Below are 17,036 nucleotides of genomic sequence, written 5' to 3'. Positions count from 1 at the left end.
TTTAGAGGACGTAATAAACGCTTATATTGCAACTTTCACAAAATGCTGCTGAAATTTTTATTTTGTCGTTAAATTTTATCTTCTTGTTTTGTTCTTAGACTTCAATGTGGATAATTACATCTGCAAGGAGGACTTGGAAAAGACTCTAAACAAGTTAACGAAGGAGGAGCTAACACCAGAGGAGGTTAATCTGGTGTGTGAGAAGGCCATTGAGGAGGCCGACCTGGATGGAGACAGCAAGCTCTCCTTCGCCGACTTTGAGAACATGATCTCCAGGGCCCCTGACTTTTTAAGGTAAGAAAAAAATAGACGTTATAAAGTGACTTATTTCCTCAGATGCATTCTATTCAGGGTTTTGCTTATTATAAATTGTTATTTAAAGTTAGAGTTTTGGTAATTCAGTCTATCCCAGATGGTGGAGAATGTGGGCACAGTTCTCATTATAGAATTTCATTCATCACTAACATAGATTGAATTAAATGATCAAACCCAACTCAAAAATGGCAATTTAATGCTTATTGGTGTTCTGTAGTGTTAGCTTAGCATGCTAACATCAAACACATTGAAATCTATTGAAAAAAATTGCTGAGACATTATTTGTAGAATTTTCCAACATCAGTTGCTTATTAGCTTCTTTTTTTTTGGATAGCATGCTGACGTATATACTTAAGCTAATTTTACTAGTTACGAGTTTGTACTTCACAAACATTTTACTGGGAGTTCATGTGTTCATATCAGACATGCTACGTCCTTATCATTGTAAAGGCAGTTATGCTAGTTGCTAAAGTTCTGGGTAGCTTTGTACTCTGGAAGCATGCTGCTATAATTTGGCTGCAGTGCGCTTAATTATGCTTTATAGGGCAAGAGTTCTTCTGCTTGGCTTTAACAGGCCTTTTTGGATGGCACAGCTGTGCCTCACTTACCACACGATTGAGAGAGACAGGAAGGTTTTGTACCATCATTTGGAGACCTAGATGCCAAACAAATCTAGAATGTCAGTCAAAGAGAGACTAACTTTCTTGAACACTCATAGAAAGTTAACGCAGGATTTATGCCCTTAGCATACTGCTGACTGTAGGTTTTTGCTACTTAAAGGTGAAGTGTCGTTTCATTTTTTATTAATCTGTTGTGCTTCTTACAGAAACGAATTAGTTGAAATGCTGTTGCGTAATAATTAACTAAACGCACGGTATTACCTGTCTTTTTTATTAAACACTTCACGACCTAAAACTTTAACTTGGCAGTAAAATATTATTTTTCAGCCTTAATTTTTTTTTTGCCTTTACCTGATTATGCATGTTTTATTTTTTGTGTGTGAATCAGTTATGGGGAGGAAAAGAACAGAGAAATCATATAGAAACCAATAACCACAATTTAGTCCTTTTAAATTGCTTCATCACATTCCTTCAAATGACAGTGAATGGTGACATATGGTAATAATAAACTTGGCTTTTAAAAGAATGACACGGCACTTTCCCCGAGTGTCGTGTGCACAGGTGGTTAATGTCTACTGTTAAAGATCTATTCTAACTCAATTCTTTCTGCTATTAAACTGGCAGAATTCCAAATTCATTTTAGAATCAATTTTTCGAGTGGTTAAGACTAATGCAAATCCTAAAATATATCCTGGGTTTCACTTTTTTTTTGGTCTTCGGAATGATTCCATCGCTTTCCTGACATGAAACGCTCTAATTCGATTTTGACTGGTCCGTATGTTTTTATCTTTAATCTAATATGCTGTTTCTGTCTGTCATCTTTCTGTACTGCAGCACCTTCCACATACGAATCTAAACTGGCTTCAGTGGAAGACACCAATGCTGATGTTCCCTGAAGTCCACATGGGAGGATAAACGTCTACTGTTGTTTTCCTTTGAGTTTTGGAAGCACACTTGACAGGATTACTGACAAATGCATGGCTGTTTCATTACCAATGAAAAGATTGGATCAGAAATCCCTTGTGTTTTCAGAGAAAGGAAATGGAAAGTTGAGGCCTTTTGTGGGTTTGACCCACACACCTCGTCCTGGAGTAAAACTGATGTGGATTGTAAACCACTTTTATGGGCTTCTACCAATGTCCGTGGCACATTGGACACAAATTTAACTCACTCTCCCACTTCTAGGACTCTTATTTGGGATCAAATAAATCATGGGACAGTTTTCATTCAGCAAGGGACAAGCAAACTGGACAAGAGAGTGAGAGAGAGGGCTACAAGCACATTATTGGCATCAGCGCCACCGAGACAGTGTTTTCTTAGAGCTATGCAATCTTTCTCCATAAAATGCATGAATTAGATTACTTTCCCCACCTTTTCCCGTTCCCTAATGTCCCGACAGCTTTGCCATTTCATAATCTAATTGCTTATAGAACTGGAGCATGACGACAATCATATCTAAATGTTCTCCAGTTGAATGAAGGGCTCTGTCATCATATATTCTGTAATTGTCTTTGTCATACGCTCTCCATGTATTTGTCTTGCCCGCAGATCCCTTCTGTCCTAACTTGAGGAGTTAGTGTCAAACTGTCTCTTACCTTTTTTCAGTTTTGATGTGATAGAGGGCATTTGACTTAACTTTTAATAAAGGTTTTCTGTTGATTGTTGACTGAGTGCATCTATTGATATTTTGGGGTTAATACTTGATTTTGTGACAAAATGAATTATTTAAAGGGATAGTTCACACAAAAATTAAAAGTCCTTCATCCTTCACTCACTCTCATGTTGTTCCAAACCTGTATTTGTCTTCCATAGAGCACAAAAGAGATGAATGTTTACGTCACTATTAAAGTAGAGAGTGTAGTCCATGTGACTTGTGCGCTATATTGCAATTTTCTTTTCTTTTTTGAGGGACAGATCATAATTTATGACGCTGACATTTTTTGACCTCTGCTGAAGGGATAGTGAAATAGTATAAAAATCTGTCAATAATGAAAATCCTGTCATTAATTTCCCTCATGTCGTTCCAAACCCATTAAGATATTTTGTTCATCTTATTTTTTTGATCAAATCCGAGAGCTTTCTAACTCTGTATAGACAGCAAAGCAACTGACATGTTCAAGGCCCAGAAAGTAAAGACATTGTTAAAATAGGTTTAAAAAAGTCAAATATTGACACAGTAGAAGGATTTCGCATGAATAAAAAATGTTTGGAACAACTTGGGAAAACACATTATATATCCCAATAGACCAGCACTGGACTTATTACCAGGACAGTCCATCTTAAGCGCGTTTTTGACTTGATCATGATGGTGGAGTATTCTAGTTACCAGCCTATCCCTAATATTTGAACTGTTCAGTGTTGCATATTTGAATATAATTTTAGGTGGATTTTGGATTTTTGTTACCCCAGTCATGGTTCTAGTTCAATGCCCAATGCAGCTAAGAACCAACCAGACGTAACAATAAGTTGGGCCAACAATGATCCTTCAGCCTATCCTGTCGTATTCCACTTTAATGAGTTTTTAAGCTGAATGAGATCGCTAGGAGCAATGCTGCCTCAGCACTCGTATGATTATACACCGAGCACTTTGAGCACAGATGCACGAAGCTGTCCTTGGCCATATTAGTTCAGCTGATGATTTACTGGCTCAGACACTTCTGTCCTTTTAACAGAGTCCAACATTGTTTCAAATGCTGTAGATTGTCTTACAAGGAAATGTTGCTTAAGATGTAAATGTATATGTTGTGCTTCATTTTTGGGGACGGCAGGGAGAGTATGTGATCCTGCTGATCTTGTAATATCTTACAATGCATAATGTCCAGTCATACGCTGACTCGTCAAAATTTTATAATGCTTTACTATTTTCATATTGGGTTGCCAGGGGATTGCTAGTTCGTTGCAATGATAGTCTGGGAGTTTACTATTGCATTGCTAGGATGCTTTGGCTGGTTGCTAGGTCAGAGTTCCACTGCAAGTCAATAGACATAGTTGATATCTACTATGTTTGTACAATAAAAGTTTGTATGGTAGTTCAATTTTTGCGAATCAAACATATTTTGGTAAATCCAAATTATGACATTGATTAAAATTGAGATTAAAATTGGTCTTTAATGTCAAAATGTGTTATCTCATAATTGTGATTTTTATTTTTTGTCATAATTTCGACTTCTTTTTCGGCCAGATTTGCTAACAGCGACTGCGCAAACCATCGTTAGGTGTTAAAATAGTACTGTCAGGATTTACTGAAGACCATATTGAATATGCTTTTATAAGCGTTTCCCTTTCAGATGCAAATTTATGGGAGGAGAGTATTAAATTTGATCACGCCATGTGATTTACTAACATTTTAGTTTGTTAAATTGCTAGAATTTTTTCCATTAACACCCCCAAAAAGCATCTCTTAAACTATTTTGTGGCTCACAATGGCTGCATTTGTTGCTAGGAGGAGGCAGAAATTTCCATGCCCATCAGCGCTGTTTTGGAATTGCGTTCTTGCACTATGTTGCCCTATTTAGTAAATTTGGCCCTTTATCTTATGTAATAGATGTTGCTGACCTAGGTCACAATTTATCTCATAATTTCAACTTTGTTGTCAATGATTTTATCTCATAATTATGACTGGAATTAATTATGACTCATAATTGTAATAATTTTGACTTCGTCATCGTGGACCTTTTATCTCAATTTCAAATTTGTCTTCATTGACATGTCATCTTGATTGTCTTGACTTAGTTTGTCATAATTATCTCATAGTTGTTTGCCATAATTTCAACTTTTTGTAATGATTATGACTTGTTTTCATCATTTCATTTGATTTGTTGTCTTTTTGTCAAAATTTTTTATATAATCACCCATACAGCAACAAAATTATCTTAAAGGGATAATTCACCCAAAAATGAAAATAATTTACACACCTGTGTTATTCAAAACCTGTATGATGTTCTCCTGTCTTTGTTTTGTTTTTGTTTCTTTTTCAATTTTTTTCATCATTAGACAAGTATTTTGACATACACATACCAAAAAACAACTAAAATTGACTTTAGAATAAATACAAATGCATTTAGACCGTTGTTAATGGTCAAAAGATCCCATTAACAGGTCTTACGTAAGCCATGAAAATGCTTCTCAGACATAAAACAAGGTTATGCCTGGATGAAATGGTGAGGGACCATTTTTGGCGATATTACGGCCGCGTGCAGTCATTAGGGATAACGCCGCCTGCGCTAATATGCAGTTAATTCCTCATCCCGTTACCTCCAACTCCCTTTATGAGGACTGTATTAAAAACTCCAATGAGATGTAAGTGCTGATGATGCGCCTCCGTTAATTACGCCTCTCACCCTGAGCATCTGCTGATTTAGATGTGCTTCTGTTCCAGTCTGATACAGCCACTCAGGCTGCTGACAGTAATGTAGGCATTAGAGCATTGATTCTTCTGGATGCAGGGCATAAAATGGGATGTCTGTGACTTACACATGCGCAGCAGTTCGCGCACACACTCGCTGTGCTGGCCTTGGCTGCCCTCTAATCTTATTAGCCCAGTGATGTTTGCCAATATGACATCCCAAGAGTTTCAAAACAATCCATTTTGGTGCTTTTCAGGAGCCAGTTCGATAACAAAGGCAGGTTATATATCAGTATTACTGGATGTGTTCAAGTAATGGCTTTTTTGTCAGGCAAACGCGGTACACTAATCTCCTGATCAATAACAACAAACAAGGAAACACAATACGTTTGTTTGAGTCTGCATATACATCATCCTAGGTTTTACACAACGCTTTTACATCCAATTTTGGAGTTTTACCATTAGCTTTAGCATTCAAAATGTCTATTTTGGCACTGTAGCCGCATGCTAACTTGATTTATCATAGTAGCGTGTGATTCTAGATAAATGGTTTATCCGAAATCGTCCTCTCATTAACTATTCCCATAAAGGAAACAAAAATGAGTGCGCAAATTCAGAAATTTTCTTGTATAAACCGTAATTTGACAATTGATAATCTACTAAAAAGGAACTCAAGGCCCATTTACACCAAGGATATAACAATAAAGATTCAGTTTTAAATGTTAAAGACAGAAGAACAACATCATTGTAATCACTTTTTTCTAACTGATGATAAAAACACCATCAGCCAATCAGAATCCGCCTGACTTTAAAAAGCTCAAGCATTTAAAGTGGCATTTAAAATGAATAATGAAATGAAACAGAACATTGGCGTTCATTGGTTATTGTTATCTTTATAGTTATTATTTTAATTTGAACAGGCCTTTACTATACATCTGTTTGATTGTATGGATGCCATCTACTGACAAAATGTGCATTCATTCAGCACAACCCTAATGGTGCATTATGGGTATTCTCTAGCTACTGAGTCTAAATTGGTTGTTATTGTCATGCATTGTGGGATTGAATGAGAATACTTGATAATGTCTTCTGTTTTCAGACACAACTACAAATGGCTGTTCGTTTAAAGGGATAGTTCACTCTCAGTTGGTCCCCATTCATTTGCATAGTGTTTGTCAATGTGGACCAGCAACTGAAGGTGAACTATCCTTTTAAATACTGCACTACAGATGGTTAAATTGGCAACAATATACATTTTGTGGCCCAAATGTAACTCCCGGTAGACTTTTGCAAAGAATCAATAACAACAGTCCCTCTAGAGTAGATTATTTCTGATAACAAGCAAAATATGTTTGCTGTGTAAATCAGATAGGCGTATTAAACATGCAAATTCATTCCCTGCCAGCAGGAGGTGCATTTGTAGCAGCAGAAATTTCCCCGTTAATAGCTCTACACAAAGTACTTTGCAATAACCTTTGCAAAACGTAAAAAAAAAAGTATGTCTATATAATATTAATGTGAATGTATTTGGGACATAGTACATTAGTTTTGACTTTATTATCATAAGAGCTACCAGTGTCAAGGTTTATGTTAATAGATCAGAATAGAATTGCATTAAGGTTGTGAGTAAGAGCTGTGTCCGACTCCGAAATCACATACTGTGTACAGTACTACGTTTGATGAGGAACAAAATTCACAGCTGTTCTTTATAGTATGATGGTGTGTAGTATGAGTGAAGTTCGTAGGTACATTCAGAACTCCTCTCATGGGATATTGGATGCGGATATAAGTGTCCATTGGATGTGAATTTCATAACCTCAGTGAAATTACTGTAGATTATCTGGGTACTTTACAGCAACTGTTTTATGAATACTAAATTCAGACAAACTAATCTTTCACACACTGCTTTTCATCTGCTATATAGTATAGGGAAGTATGCACATTTGGCTGCAATGTTTAACTGGTTAGCTTATCCACATTAGCTCTGCTAGTATGCCATTTGTCATACACAACAGTGTATGATGTGTCGTACAGAGTAGGACAAATTTGTAGACCATCTCTCTGCTTGAAGTTCTGCTGTCTGTGTGATGACTCTCTTATTTACGATTTCTGCTGCCCACATAAACCAGATCAGTCACTGCAGGCAGCTTTATTGTCCCCTTTTACATGAAGATCTTGTCCGACACCATTTGGTCCCTCGAGTTTGTGCCTAAGCGTGCAAATCACATTCTAGCTTCTCCAAGGAGTCAGACAGGCCGCTATAAATTTCCTCCAGACATAAATCAAATGCGAGGATATCACCTCAGTCAGAAAGTTTCTAGGAAACAATAATTAATCTGTAGTTGTGACTGAGTACTATGATTGACAGTCCTATAATTTAAATCCATATAGTTATCCATATATACTATACACTGTTTTGCTTTTTTTAAGTACATTATTTTCTGAGCCAGATGTAGTTTGTCCTTAATTGACCAGACATTATTGTTTTCTGTTGTCTAATCTTATTTTTCTACTGGATTTGATGTACAATAGCTAGCAGTGTTTTCTTGGCCAGCTCATTTGAGTCTGAAAATAGTTTAAGATGGTAGCTCTGGTCTTAGCAAATAACTTAAAAGCTAAAGCTTTTTACAGATAATGTGACTCACGCATGTCATGAGTATTTGCTGGTTGCTAATAGCTTAGCATAGCTTTGCTAATAGCTTAGCAACCCTTACGAAAATGAGCCATAGTTTTATTAAAATGAAAGTGTAGTAACCATGATTTTTGTGGACTGATTACCATTTGTGTGACCACGTGGTTAAACTATCGTTAATGTAGCAAAATCATCGTTAATTTGTAGTTACCATGCTTTAACTATATTAATTATGTTTATAGTAAATCCATGGTTAGATTTAGTAAGGGAAGCACCATTAATGAATAAATAGATACCATTACAGATAATATCTCTGTCTGTCACATTATATTTGTGTCATATTTGTCACAGAGATGTAGTTATCTGCTGTAAAAGTATTCATGGTTTTACTACAAATTGAAAAAACAACAATACTACAGTTGGTAACCACAGATTAACTCTGGTTTTGCTAACCATAGTTTAACCATGGTATTTGTAGACAAATTGATATCTGTATACCAAAACAAAAAAACATGGTTAATACACTTTTACGATAATAAAACCATGGTTAATTTTCAGGTTGTTAGCTGAAGGGGTAGCTATTTAGCCTACACAAGAATCGTAATTAGTTAAAGTCATATATATATATAGTAAATAAAGTACATATAGTTATGTTTTCAGTTTGTTTGATTTTAATGTTGAATTCTGTTATAAACAGAATTTATTTACATGTTTGAAGTGTTTTTACTGGAAATCTGTAGTTTGATATTATTAATATTTAGTGAAAGACCATAAAAGCAGGACACAATGACATCATTTGTTTTAATGGATCCAAAAGTTGTACTGAATCTGGAAAGACAGATGTGCACCTCCCCAGATGGTCTCTGGTACTGGCAGGTTCGGTCATTCTGAAGACTGTTAAGTTTAACAGCTTCATTCCCACTCCGTGCATTAATAATTCATTGTCAATAAAGTAGAGATGAAACAAGAATTGTTTGCAAATCCTCAAAAAGTGGCACAGGCTGACTATGCACAATATCATTATTTTATTACACATCAAATACATGAAATTCCTTTTCTTAAAAGAAAATTTCCAATAGCTTGTTTTTGACATCAGGACGCAATATATATTTTTATTAAGTTAATAAATATTCTTTGTAACACATAGAAGTATTTCACAAATAGACAGACAAAAATCCAGTGAAAAGTAAAGCTGCACTATTCTAGTATTCATTGATCAGAAGTAGCTTCAGTGGACAGAAGTACATGTTTGTTCTTCATTAGTGTAATGTTATGATTCACGTCAGTGATGTGATGTTCGTCTGAACAGGTTATTTTTTCCAGTATTCGGGGGTGAGCCATTTCCATTTCTCAGTCTACAAGAAACAACAGGAACGTTATTAGAGTTATCATGATGTAACCTGTCATAATCATCTCAGTTTCCTAATATTAAATATTACGTTCCATTAAGCGTTTTGAAATTCAGGCCTTTTCCATAGATCACAGCAACACTCACCTTAAGGGGGCGGGCAGATAAAATCTGCTTGGATTTTAAGTCTGTTAACGTTTCGTAAGTATTAGTGTGCGAGGTCTCCTCTGCTCTCGCTGTAGGCCGTGAATCAGGAATCTGCTCATACATGTCGTCAGCCAGGAAGTGATTTTGAAAGTGTTCAAGAGGCACCTTGGCATATATAACGTCGCTTTCCTGTACGTTGACCTTTGACGATCTTGTGTTTTGTTTGCTTTGTGTTCCGACTAACTGATAAACCGATGAATTGCACAGTATTTCCAAACCGGGATTGCTGAGTTGTTCTCTCTGCATGTGGGAAGACATTTGCGGTTGGCTTCTTCTATTAAAGTGTACTTCTTCACTGTCGTCTTCCAGGAAGGGCAGGGATTGGCTTCTGCAGTTCGGCACTAAGAGCTCAGAGTAAATGGTTCCTTGGTTTGCGGCAGGAACTTTCTGTAGCCTCGGGGCTCTGGGTTCCCCTCGGAAAGCTGTAAGTGAAATGTCTTTGCCCTGTGTGGGCGTTCTGGTTCTTCCTCTGGGCTTCTGCAGGTCTATCGTTGTGTACAGCACATTTTCTGGGCTGTGCTTTGCGGCTTTCAGAGGAGGGCCTTTTCTTGGCACTGGCGGCACTGCCTGTGAGAAGGAATCATAAATATGCAGATGTGAGGCCATGGTCAGATATTTAAATTCAAACCGTCTTCTTGCATTAAAATAGAACTGTCAGGTTTTACTAAAGACGCACAGTGACGAATTAACGCTGAAAAGGCGTGGACAGTTATTTTTGCACCTGACCTTATTGAATATGTATTTGTAGGCGTTCCCTTTCAGACGCGAAAGTTATTCAAATTAATCAAAATAGATACATTCAATCAAATAAATGAATAAATATACTTAAATAATAAATTAATTGGTACAACTAACTAATATTTAATAAAATAATGAATTACAAAAGACAATTATTGCTAAATGAATTGAAATTGAATGGCAAATGTGACATACGGGTGTGTTTCTGAGTCCTTTGGGCGGCAGGGCAGGGGGTTGCAGTGCCTCGTGATCGTCCCAAATATCCTTCGCAGCTTTAACCCTTAATACTGGCTTCTCCCTCAGGTCAATATGAATCACATCATAGAGCTCACTTATGGATGACTGCAACACAACAGATTCAAGATCAGATATGCACAGACAGCATTTATTTTAACAAAAATATAATAAAAACATAAATATTGTGACACAATTCTTATCATTTAAAGTAACTGTTTTCCGTTTGATTGTATATTTTTGTAATTTTCAGCATCATTACTCCAGTCTTCAGTGCCACATGATCCTTCAGAAATCATTCTAACATGCTGATTTGATTATCAAGAAACATTTAATATTATTGTCAATGTTTAAAACAGTGGCTGCTTATTTTGTGGGAACTGTGATATATTTTTCAAGATTTATTGATGAGTAGAAAGTTCAAAAGAACAGCTTCTTTTATTTTGTAACATTAAATGTACAAAAAAAAACAAAAATGCCTTTACTGTAATTTTTGATCAATAATGCATCCTTGCAGAATAAAATTATTCATTTCTTTTTTTAATGGTAGTGCATAGCATAAAAATAATATATTTGATTAAAACATGTATTATTATAAATTCACCTCAAAACAGGAGAGTGTCAGATATTCTCCAAACGGTTCAATGGGTCTGGTCTTGTAATATTCGATGAGGCTGGTGAGAGAATCATGCATTTCTGTGTCGCCCGTCACAATAAAACGCCCGTCTTTACTCTGATTGATGACAAAGTGCCGACATCGATCACGACCTCTGAAAAAACAAAGATTTCGACTGTTAAATTGGTTTCAAAAATACAGTCTGGCTCAATATCTGGGTCATTTGTGAGAAATAAAGAAACAATGCTAAATGGTACGCCAGCAAATTACGAATGACCTTTATAGCCCCTATTTTGTTTCTAAGTGTGAAGACACACTTACTTGTATGACAGAATGTATCCAGTGGCTTTATCACTGAGCCGAATGAGGAAACATCCCAGTTCCTTGTCTCTCAGATGCTCCTCTGCATCCCTGTGAAACACAAAACCACAGGGAATAATGAAAGCAGCCCAACATTGAATATTGCTTACATAACAAGATTACAAAAAACCGACAAGTACAAACATAATGCTTTCGAAACTTGTGATTCACTCTTAAAAATAAAGCTTCCGAATGGGGCTTTTCACAAAACAGAACTTTTCAGTAAAAAGAACCATGTGAAGAACATCTATAGAACCTCTCTCTAGGTTCCACCGACATTTCAAGTTGCCAATAACTAACAATTGTTTTTAAGAGTCCTTAGATTCGAATAACCCCATAACAAGAGTTTTTCTCTGAGGAGACAGCAATAAAGCTGTCGTAACAGAAAAAAAAAATCTTTGGCCTGTTCTAAAAGGGGATTTGCTCCGAAACGCTTCTTACTTTCTGCTGATAAATCCTTGGAACCATTCTGGGAAGTTGCCGTTGTGGAGAATCAGAGGCGCCTGGGTCTCTGTAAACCATTTGAGGGCCAGCTCCCTCAGTCTGCTCTCAGTGCTCTCCTGGACGTCTCTTTCGGGCTGGCTGTGCTCCATCCTCACACGCTCCTGTGTCAATACAGAAAGACAGATGAGACAACTCCACCAGCTTTGACACTGCAGGTCCTCATTTGCCTATTTTCCCAGCGACGTCATAAAACGCGGCTGTTATAACAGAGCCATTGCTCACTGACTCACTTTACATCATCTTGGAAGGTTAAATTAAATCTGTATAGAAATAGTGTGTGTAAATGACTTCATACTGTACATCCAGTAGAAGTCTCTTTACATTTAAGTGTCTGAATTCCTCGTACCTTTAAGCGAAACATCAGGCAGGAGTGGAACCTGTGAGGTTTGGGCCTCCTCTGCTCCATGGGATGTGTTCTTGTGAGGTAGTTGTGCTGCTGTGATTTAGAGCTGTGCTGTCTTTTGCAGTGTCCGCTGCTCCATAGAGATCCTAAAAAATGGACAAAATTTAAAACGTCAGTTCACTTCATTTTTTTCATTAATTCAGAATTCAAAATTAATGGAAAATGTTTTGTATATCAGGGAATAACAGCAGGAATATTTATTAATTTAGTTAGTAAGTTAGTTATAACCAATTTATTTTCTGTGGAAGATGTAAAGTTTTTTGTTAACAGTATAAATTAAATTTTTTCTTTATTTCTTTTTCTTTTTACATTTGCTTTTCATTGATTGAATGACTGAGATATTGTTTTTTTATTAATCATTTAGCGGGTTCTTTTTTCTTTTTAAATTATTACATTGAAATATATAAAAATAAATATTCAAATAAAAATTAAATGTACAAATAAAAACAAATGTTGTGTACATACTATAAATTCTTAATGTACTTAGATATGTGGGAAATTATTATGTTTTTTTTCAGTATGTTATGTATTTTTGTTTATTAAATCAATATGTCTATAGGGCATTTTAAGTCATTTTTAGTGCCTTTAAATTCATTCATTCATTCAGTTAAATTAACGAATTAAATTAAATTAAAACCCTTAAGTTATGTGGATTTTTATTATCTTTATTAATGCTTGAATTGAATTAAGCAATACATAAATTAAAATTATATGACTTCTTTAAGATGTTTAGTGACTTTTAATTTATTTTTAAATGAAATTAAAACCCTTAAGTTATATGTATTTTCTTTTTTTCTATCTTTATTAATGCTTGAATTGAATTAAGAAATAAATTTGTCTGTACATAACGTTATATTAATTATTCATTCACTTACAAATTAAATTAAATTGAAACCATAAAGTTAAGTGGAATGTATCTTTAATTTCCCACTACCACACAATTTATTGCTATATTCACAAGCAAAAGTTGAACAAATATTACATGTAGTATCATCCCTAAATAAGTCATTAAAAATGGAGATGAAATAATCCTTCAAACCATCTTCCAATCTGCAGCAGTGAAAGCCAAACGTACCTGTTGGTGTGCGCTGATGTGAGCAGTGTGATTTGAGTGTCATGTTGCTGAAGATTAAAACGGTCCTCAGCCTCTCACGCGTCTGATATACAGTAGTTCTGAAGAGCAGGAGGACGTTCTGAAGGTGTGTTGACTGTTATACTTCACACATTGTTCCACGCAGGGTTCGGAAAAACAGTGTTATAGAGAGAGTAAGACACTCAGCTCACGTATGAATGACTGCGTGAGGGAGGGAGGAAAAAAACACAAACATTCTCTCAGATCACAGCTTACAGTTTCCTGAACAGAAATGGAACACACAGAGGAAAGAAATGTGGTCTCGTTGCGCACACACACACACACTTTCTGTTTGTATGGTGGGTTATGTACTTGCAGGAAGTCATAACTTCAAGAAGCTGCATAGTGGCAAATTATTAAAAAAAATATATAATAAAGTGGCCATGAATATATTTCCATACACTTGAGCCATGCTTAATGTCTGAATGTCATTAGATTACATACAAAGTGTTAAAAACGTGGCATTTAAAAATGTATTTTCATGAAAATCATTTCACAATAGGAAAGGTTTTAAGTATGTTTGTATTTAATATATTAAAAAATATATTAATAAATTTGGATAAAAGTTTTATTTTACACAATGCTTGAAAATGCATATAATATACAATATGTAAATATTTCTGAATTATTTATTAGTTATTACAATACTTTAATATCTGTTATCTATAAATCAAATATTTATAAAGAATATAGAGAAATTCAGAAAATTAAGCCACATTTAAAATTTGCTAAATAATATAATATAAATACATTTCAATATACTATATATATATATATATATATATATATATATATATATATATATATATATATATATATATATTGTATATATATATTATTCTTTACTTTAAATATATCACATGCTTGACAAACAAAATTCACAAAAGTAATATAATATACATTATATGAATTATTAAAGAGTTTTATTAGTTATTACATAAAACACAAATACAAAAAAAAAAAAAAAAACATAAATCTGGAAATTAAAGCCACATTTAAAATTTAAAAAATTAATAATATAAAATATAATATTATACATTTTAAATAGATATAAATACATGTATATAATGTAATTATTTATAATACAATACAATTTCTAAATATATATATATAATTTTACTTATTTATCTATATTTTATCTACTTGTTTTATACATTTTTGTGTGGTTTAATTATCAGCAGATCAAACAAGATTATGCACCATTTCTGGCTGAAAGTGCTAAAATCAGTCTGTCTGGTGGAAATCAGTGTCACCAGTGCCATCACGTTACACGTTACAGGATCAATAACTGAGTCATCAGGGTTAAAGTGTGTGTACTGTAGCGCTGTGGTTTCTGGTCTGTTCTCCCCACCCCTCACCCGTGGGACAGCAGCCTCCTCAGTAATAACATGTGGACCTCCCCTCCAGTGTCTCTGGAGCGGATGGGATCACTGTGCTCTACTGTATATCAGCTGTCTGTCATAGTTTAGGGACTGTGCTCATTTTCCGTGAATCACTTACAGCATGTTTGGTGTAGGATAGTTCACCCAAAAAATGAAAATTCGGTCATTTACTCCTCGAATCATTTCAAGCCCAATGTTCTTTCTTCCATGAGGCACAGAGAAAAAGGCCTTTCGTTTTCATCTTCGAGACTGTGTGACGGTAGACACCTACATTCTTCCTAACTTCCTGTAATGCTGAAAACATGGACTTGTTCTTCTGACTAATAAGCCCTGTTGCTTTTTTTCTGTTGACTGAGACAAAATCATTTCTACATATTCGGTATAATCAGCCGAATCAGTTTAGTGAATCATCGCGGCTTTGAACTTTAGATTAATAATGCAGTCGATGGTTTAAAAAAAGACTGATGCTGATACACTTCCATTTTAAAAGTTTGGGGTTGGTAAGCTTTTTTAAAAGAAGTCTCTTAGGGTTACCATTTCATAAAAGTAATACAGTAAAACCAGTAATATTGTGAAAAATTATTACAATTCTAAATAGCATGTGCTCTATTTGCATATATTTGAAAATGTAATTTATTCCAGTGAAGCAAGGCTGAATTTTCAGCATCATTACTCCAGTCTTCAGTGTCACTCGACCCTTCAGAAATCACTCCAATATACTGATTTGATGCTCAGTAAATATTTATTATTATCTTATTCATTTAAAGAATTCTCTGATGAATAGAAAGTAAAAAGTAACAGCATTTATTTGAAATTGAAACCTTCCATAACAATAAAATAATAATAATAATCTAATTTAAGATCAGGATTTGCCTTGTCCTTGAGGATTTGACATGTTGAATTGATTTTGATAATCAAATAAGTAAAGACAAGATGCTTGCTTATAATTTGATTGTGCTGACATGCACTTTTCAAAAATGTCAACGTTGCATGTGAAACAAAGATGATTTGGAGTACTTTTTACAAGAAAATAACATTTCAGTTTTATCTTTTTAAAAATGGCATGTTGCTTGCTATTTCTCTGTTAAGTATTTGTTAAATTCACTAGTGTTTTACACATTTTCTGAGTGTAAATTGTCCTCACAACCGAGAAAAAAATGTATTGTTGAAGTATAAGTCACGTATGCCTTCTGAGCGACACGAATGGCACACTTGTTGTTGTATGACCCACTTGAACCTTAGCAGATAGAGGCCAGAAGTTGAGACAGGGGGGAAAAGGAAACTCGCACTTATCTCTGAGACACTGTGGAGGAATTCAAATGAGACAGATGACATTTGAGAAAGGTCAGACAGTCGTCTGTTTACAGCGGAGAATGTCAGAGTGACGGTTTACGTCTGTCTGCTGCAGATTTGTGTGCTATAGCTTTAAAGATCTGAATCTGTTAAGACAGCCGCCACAAGAATTAAAGCAAAGACAAGCTAAAAATAATCTGCATTAGCATTTAAATTACGCCTTTTAACAACAACAAGTAAATAAATAAATACAATATGCTAAGTTGTATTATAATATTTGTGACCCTGGAGCACAATAACAGTCATAAGTAGCACAGGTATATTTAGCAATAGCCAACAATACATTGTATGGGTCAAAAAATATATTTTTATTTTACAGCAAAAATCATTAGGGTAAAAAATATTTTCCAATATATCAAAACTTTATTTTTTATTAGTAATATGCATTGCTAAGAACTTTATTTGGAAAACTTTAAATGCAATTTTCTCAATATATTTGTTTTGCACCCTCAGATTCCTATCATAACAAACCATACATCAATGGAAAGCTTATTTATTCAACTTTCAGATGATGTATATACATCTTAATTTTAAAAGAAATCGACCATTATGACTGGTTTTGTGTTCCATGGTCACATTTTGTTATAGGCTAGCCTATTATGCATTACTTGCTTATTAATTTATTTATTTTCAAACTAAATAACGATAAAAACAACAGCCAATCACAATCTACGGACTTTAAAGGTAATTAGTGAGTGATCGTGCGTTGTTGTGATAGTTATTGTTATCGTTCTTGGTGTGAACGGGACTTTATACGGTGAACTGACTGTTAATGCCAAATAAACAATGTTTAAATTGTTGCCCAATTTAATATGGGTTTCTATTACCGTTTTTCCGACGACGAATA

The 17,036-nt window shown here is 34.8% G+C and overlaps 2 protein-coding genes across 4 annotated transcripts in view; one reads left to right on the top strand and one right to left on the bottom strand.

Annotated features, from left to right (window-relative positions):
* Positions 1 to 2,599, top strand: part of cib2 (calcium and integrin binding family member 2) — a 30,642-nt gene extending 28,043 nt beyond the window's left edge. For all 3 annotated transcript variants that reach the window (XM_026202765.1, XM_026202763.1, XM_026202764.1), the window contains 2 exons: positions 99 to 294; positions 1,770 to 2,599. In XM_026202765.1, the coding sequence (XP_026058550.1) occupies positions 99 to 294; positions 1,770 to 1,791 (218 nt within the window). In that variant the 3' untranslated portion in view covers positions 1,792 to 2,599. The remainder of the gene's footprint in view (positions 1 to 98; positions 295 to 1,769) is intronic.
* Positions 2,600 to 8,735: 6,136 nt separating this feature from the next.
* On the bottom strand, positions 8,736 to 13,763 carry LOC113043405 (uncharacterized). Its single transcript, XM_026202761.1, has 8 exons — positions 13,398 to 13,763; positions 12,266 to 12,408; positions 11,857 to 12,020; positions 11,377 to 11,466; positions 11,044 to 11,209; positions 10,401 to 10,547; positions 9,408 to 10,034; positions 8,736 to 9,267 (listed from the first exon to the last, which is right to left on the bottom strand). The coding sequence occupies exons 1-8, from the start codon at positions 13,438 to 13,440 to the stop codon at positions 9,223 to 9,225; spliced, it is 1,425 nt and encodes a 474-aa protein (XP_026058546.1). The 5' UTR covers positions 13,441 to 13,763; the 3' UTR covers positions 8,736 to 9,222.
* Positions 13,764 to 17,036: the final 3,273 nt, after the last annotated feature.

The sequence above is a fragment of the Carassius auratus genome, chromosome 25 (genome assembly GCF_003368295.1).
Source record: "Carassius auratus strain Wakin chromosome 25, ASM336829v1, whole genome shotgun sequence".
Classification (NCBI taxonomy): Eukaryota; Metazoa; Chordata; class Actinopteri; order Cypriniformes; family Cyprinidae; genus Carassius; species Carassius auratus.
Note: the sequence above shows the minus strand (reverse complement) of the source record. Positions and strands in the feature narration are given on the sequence as shown.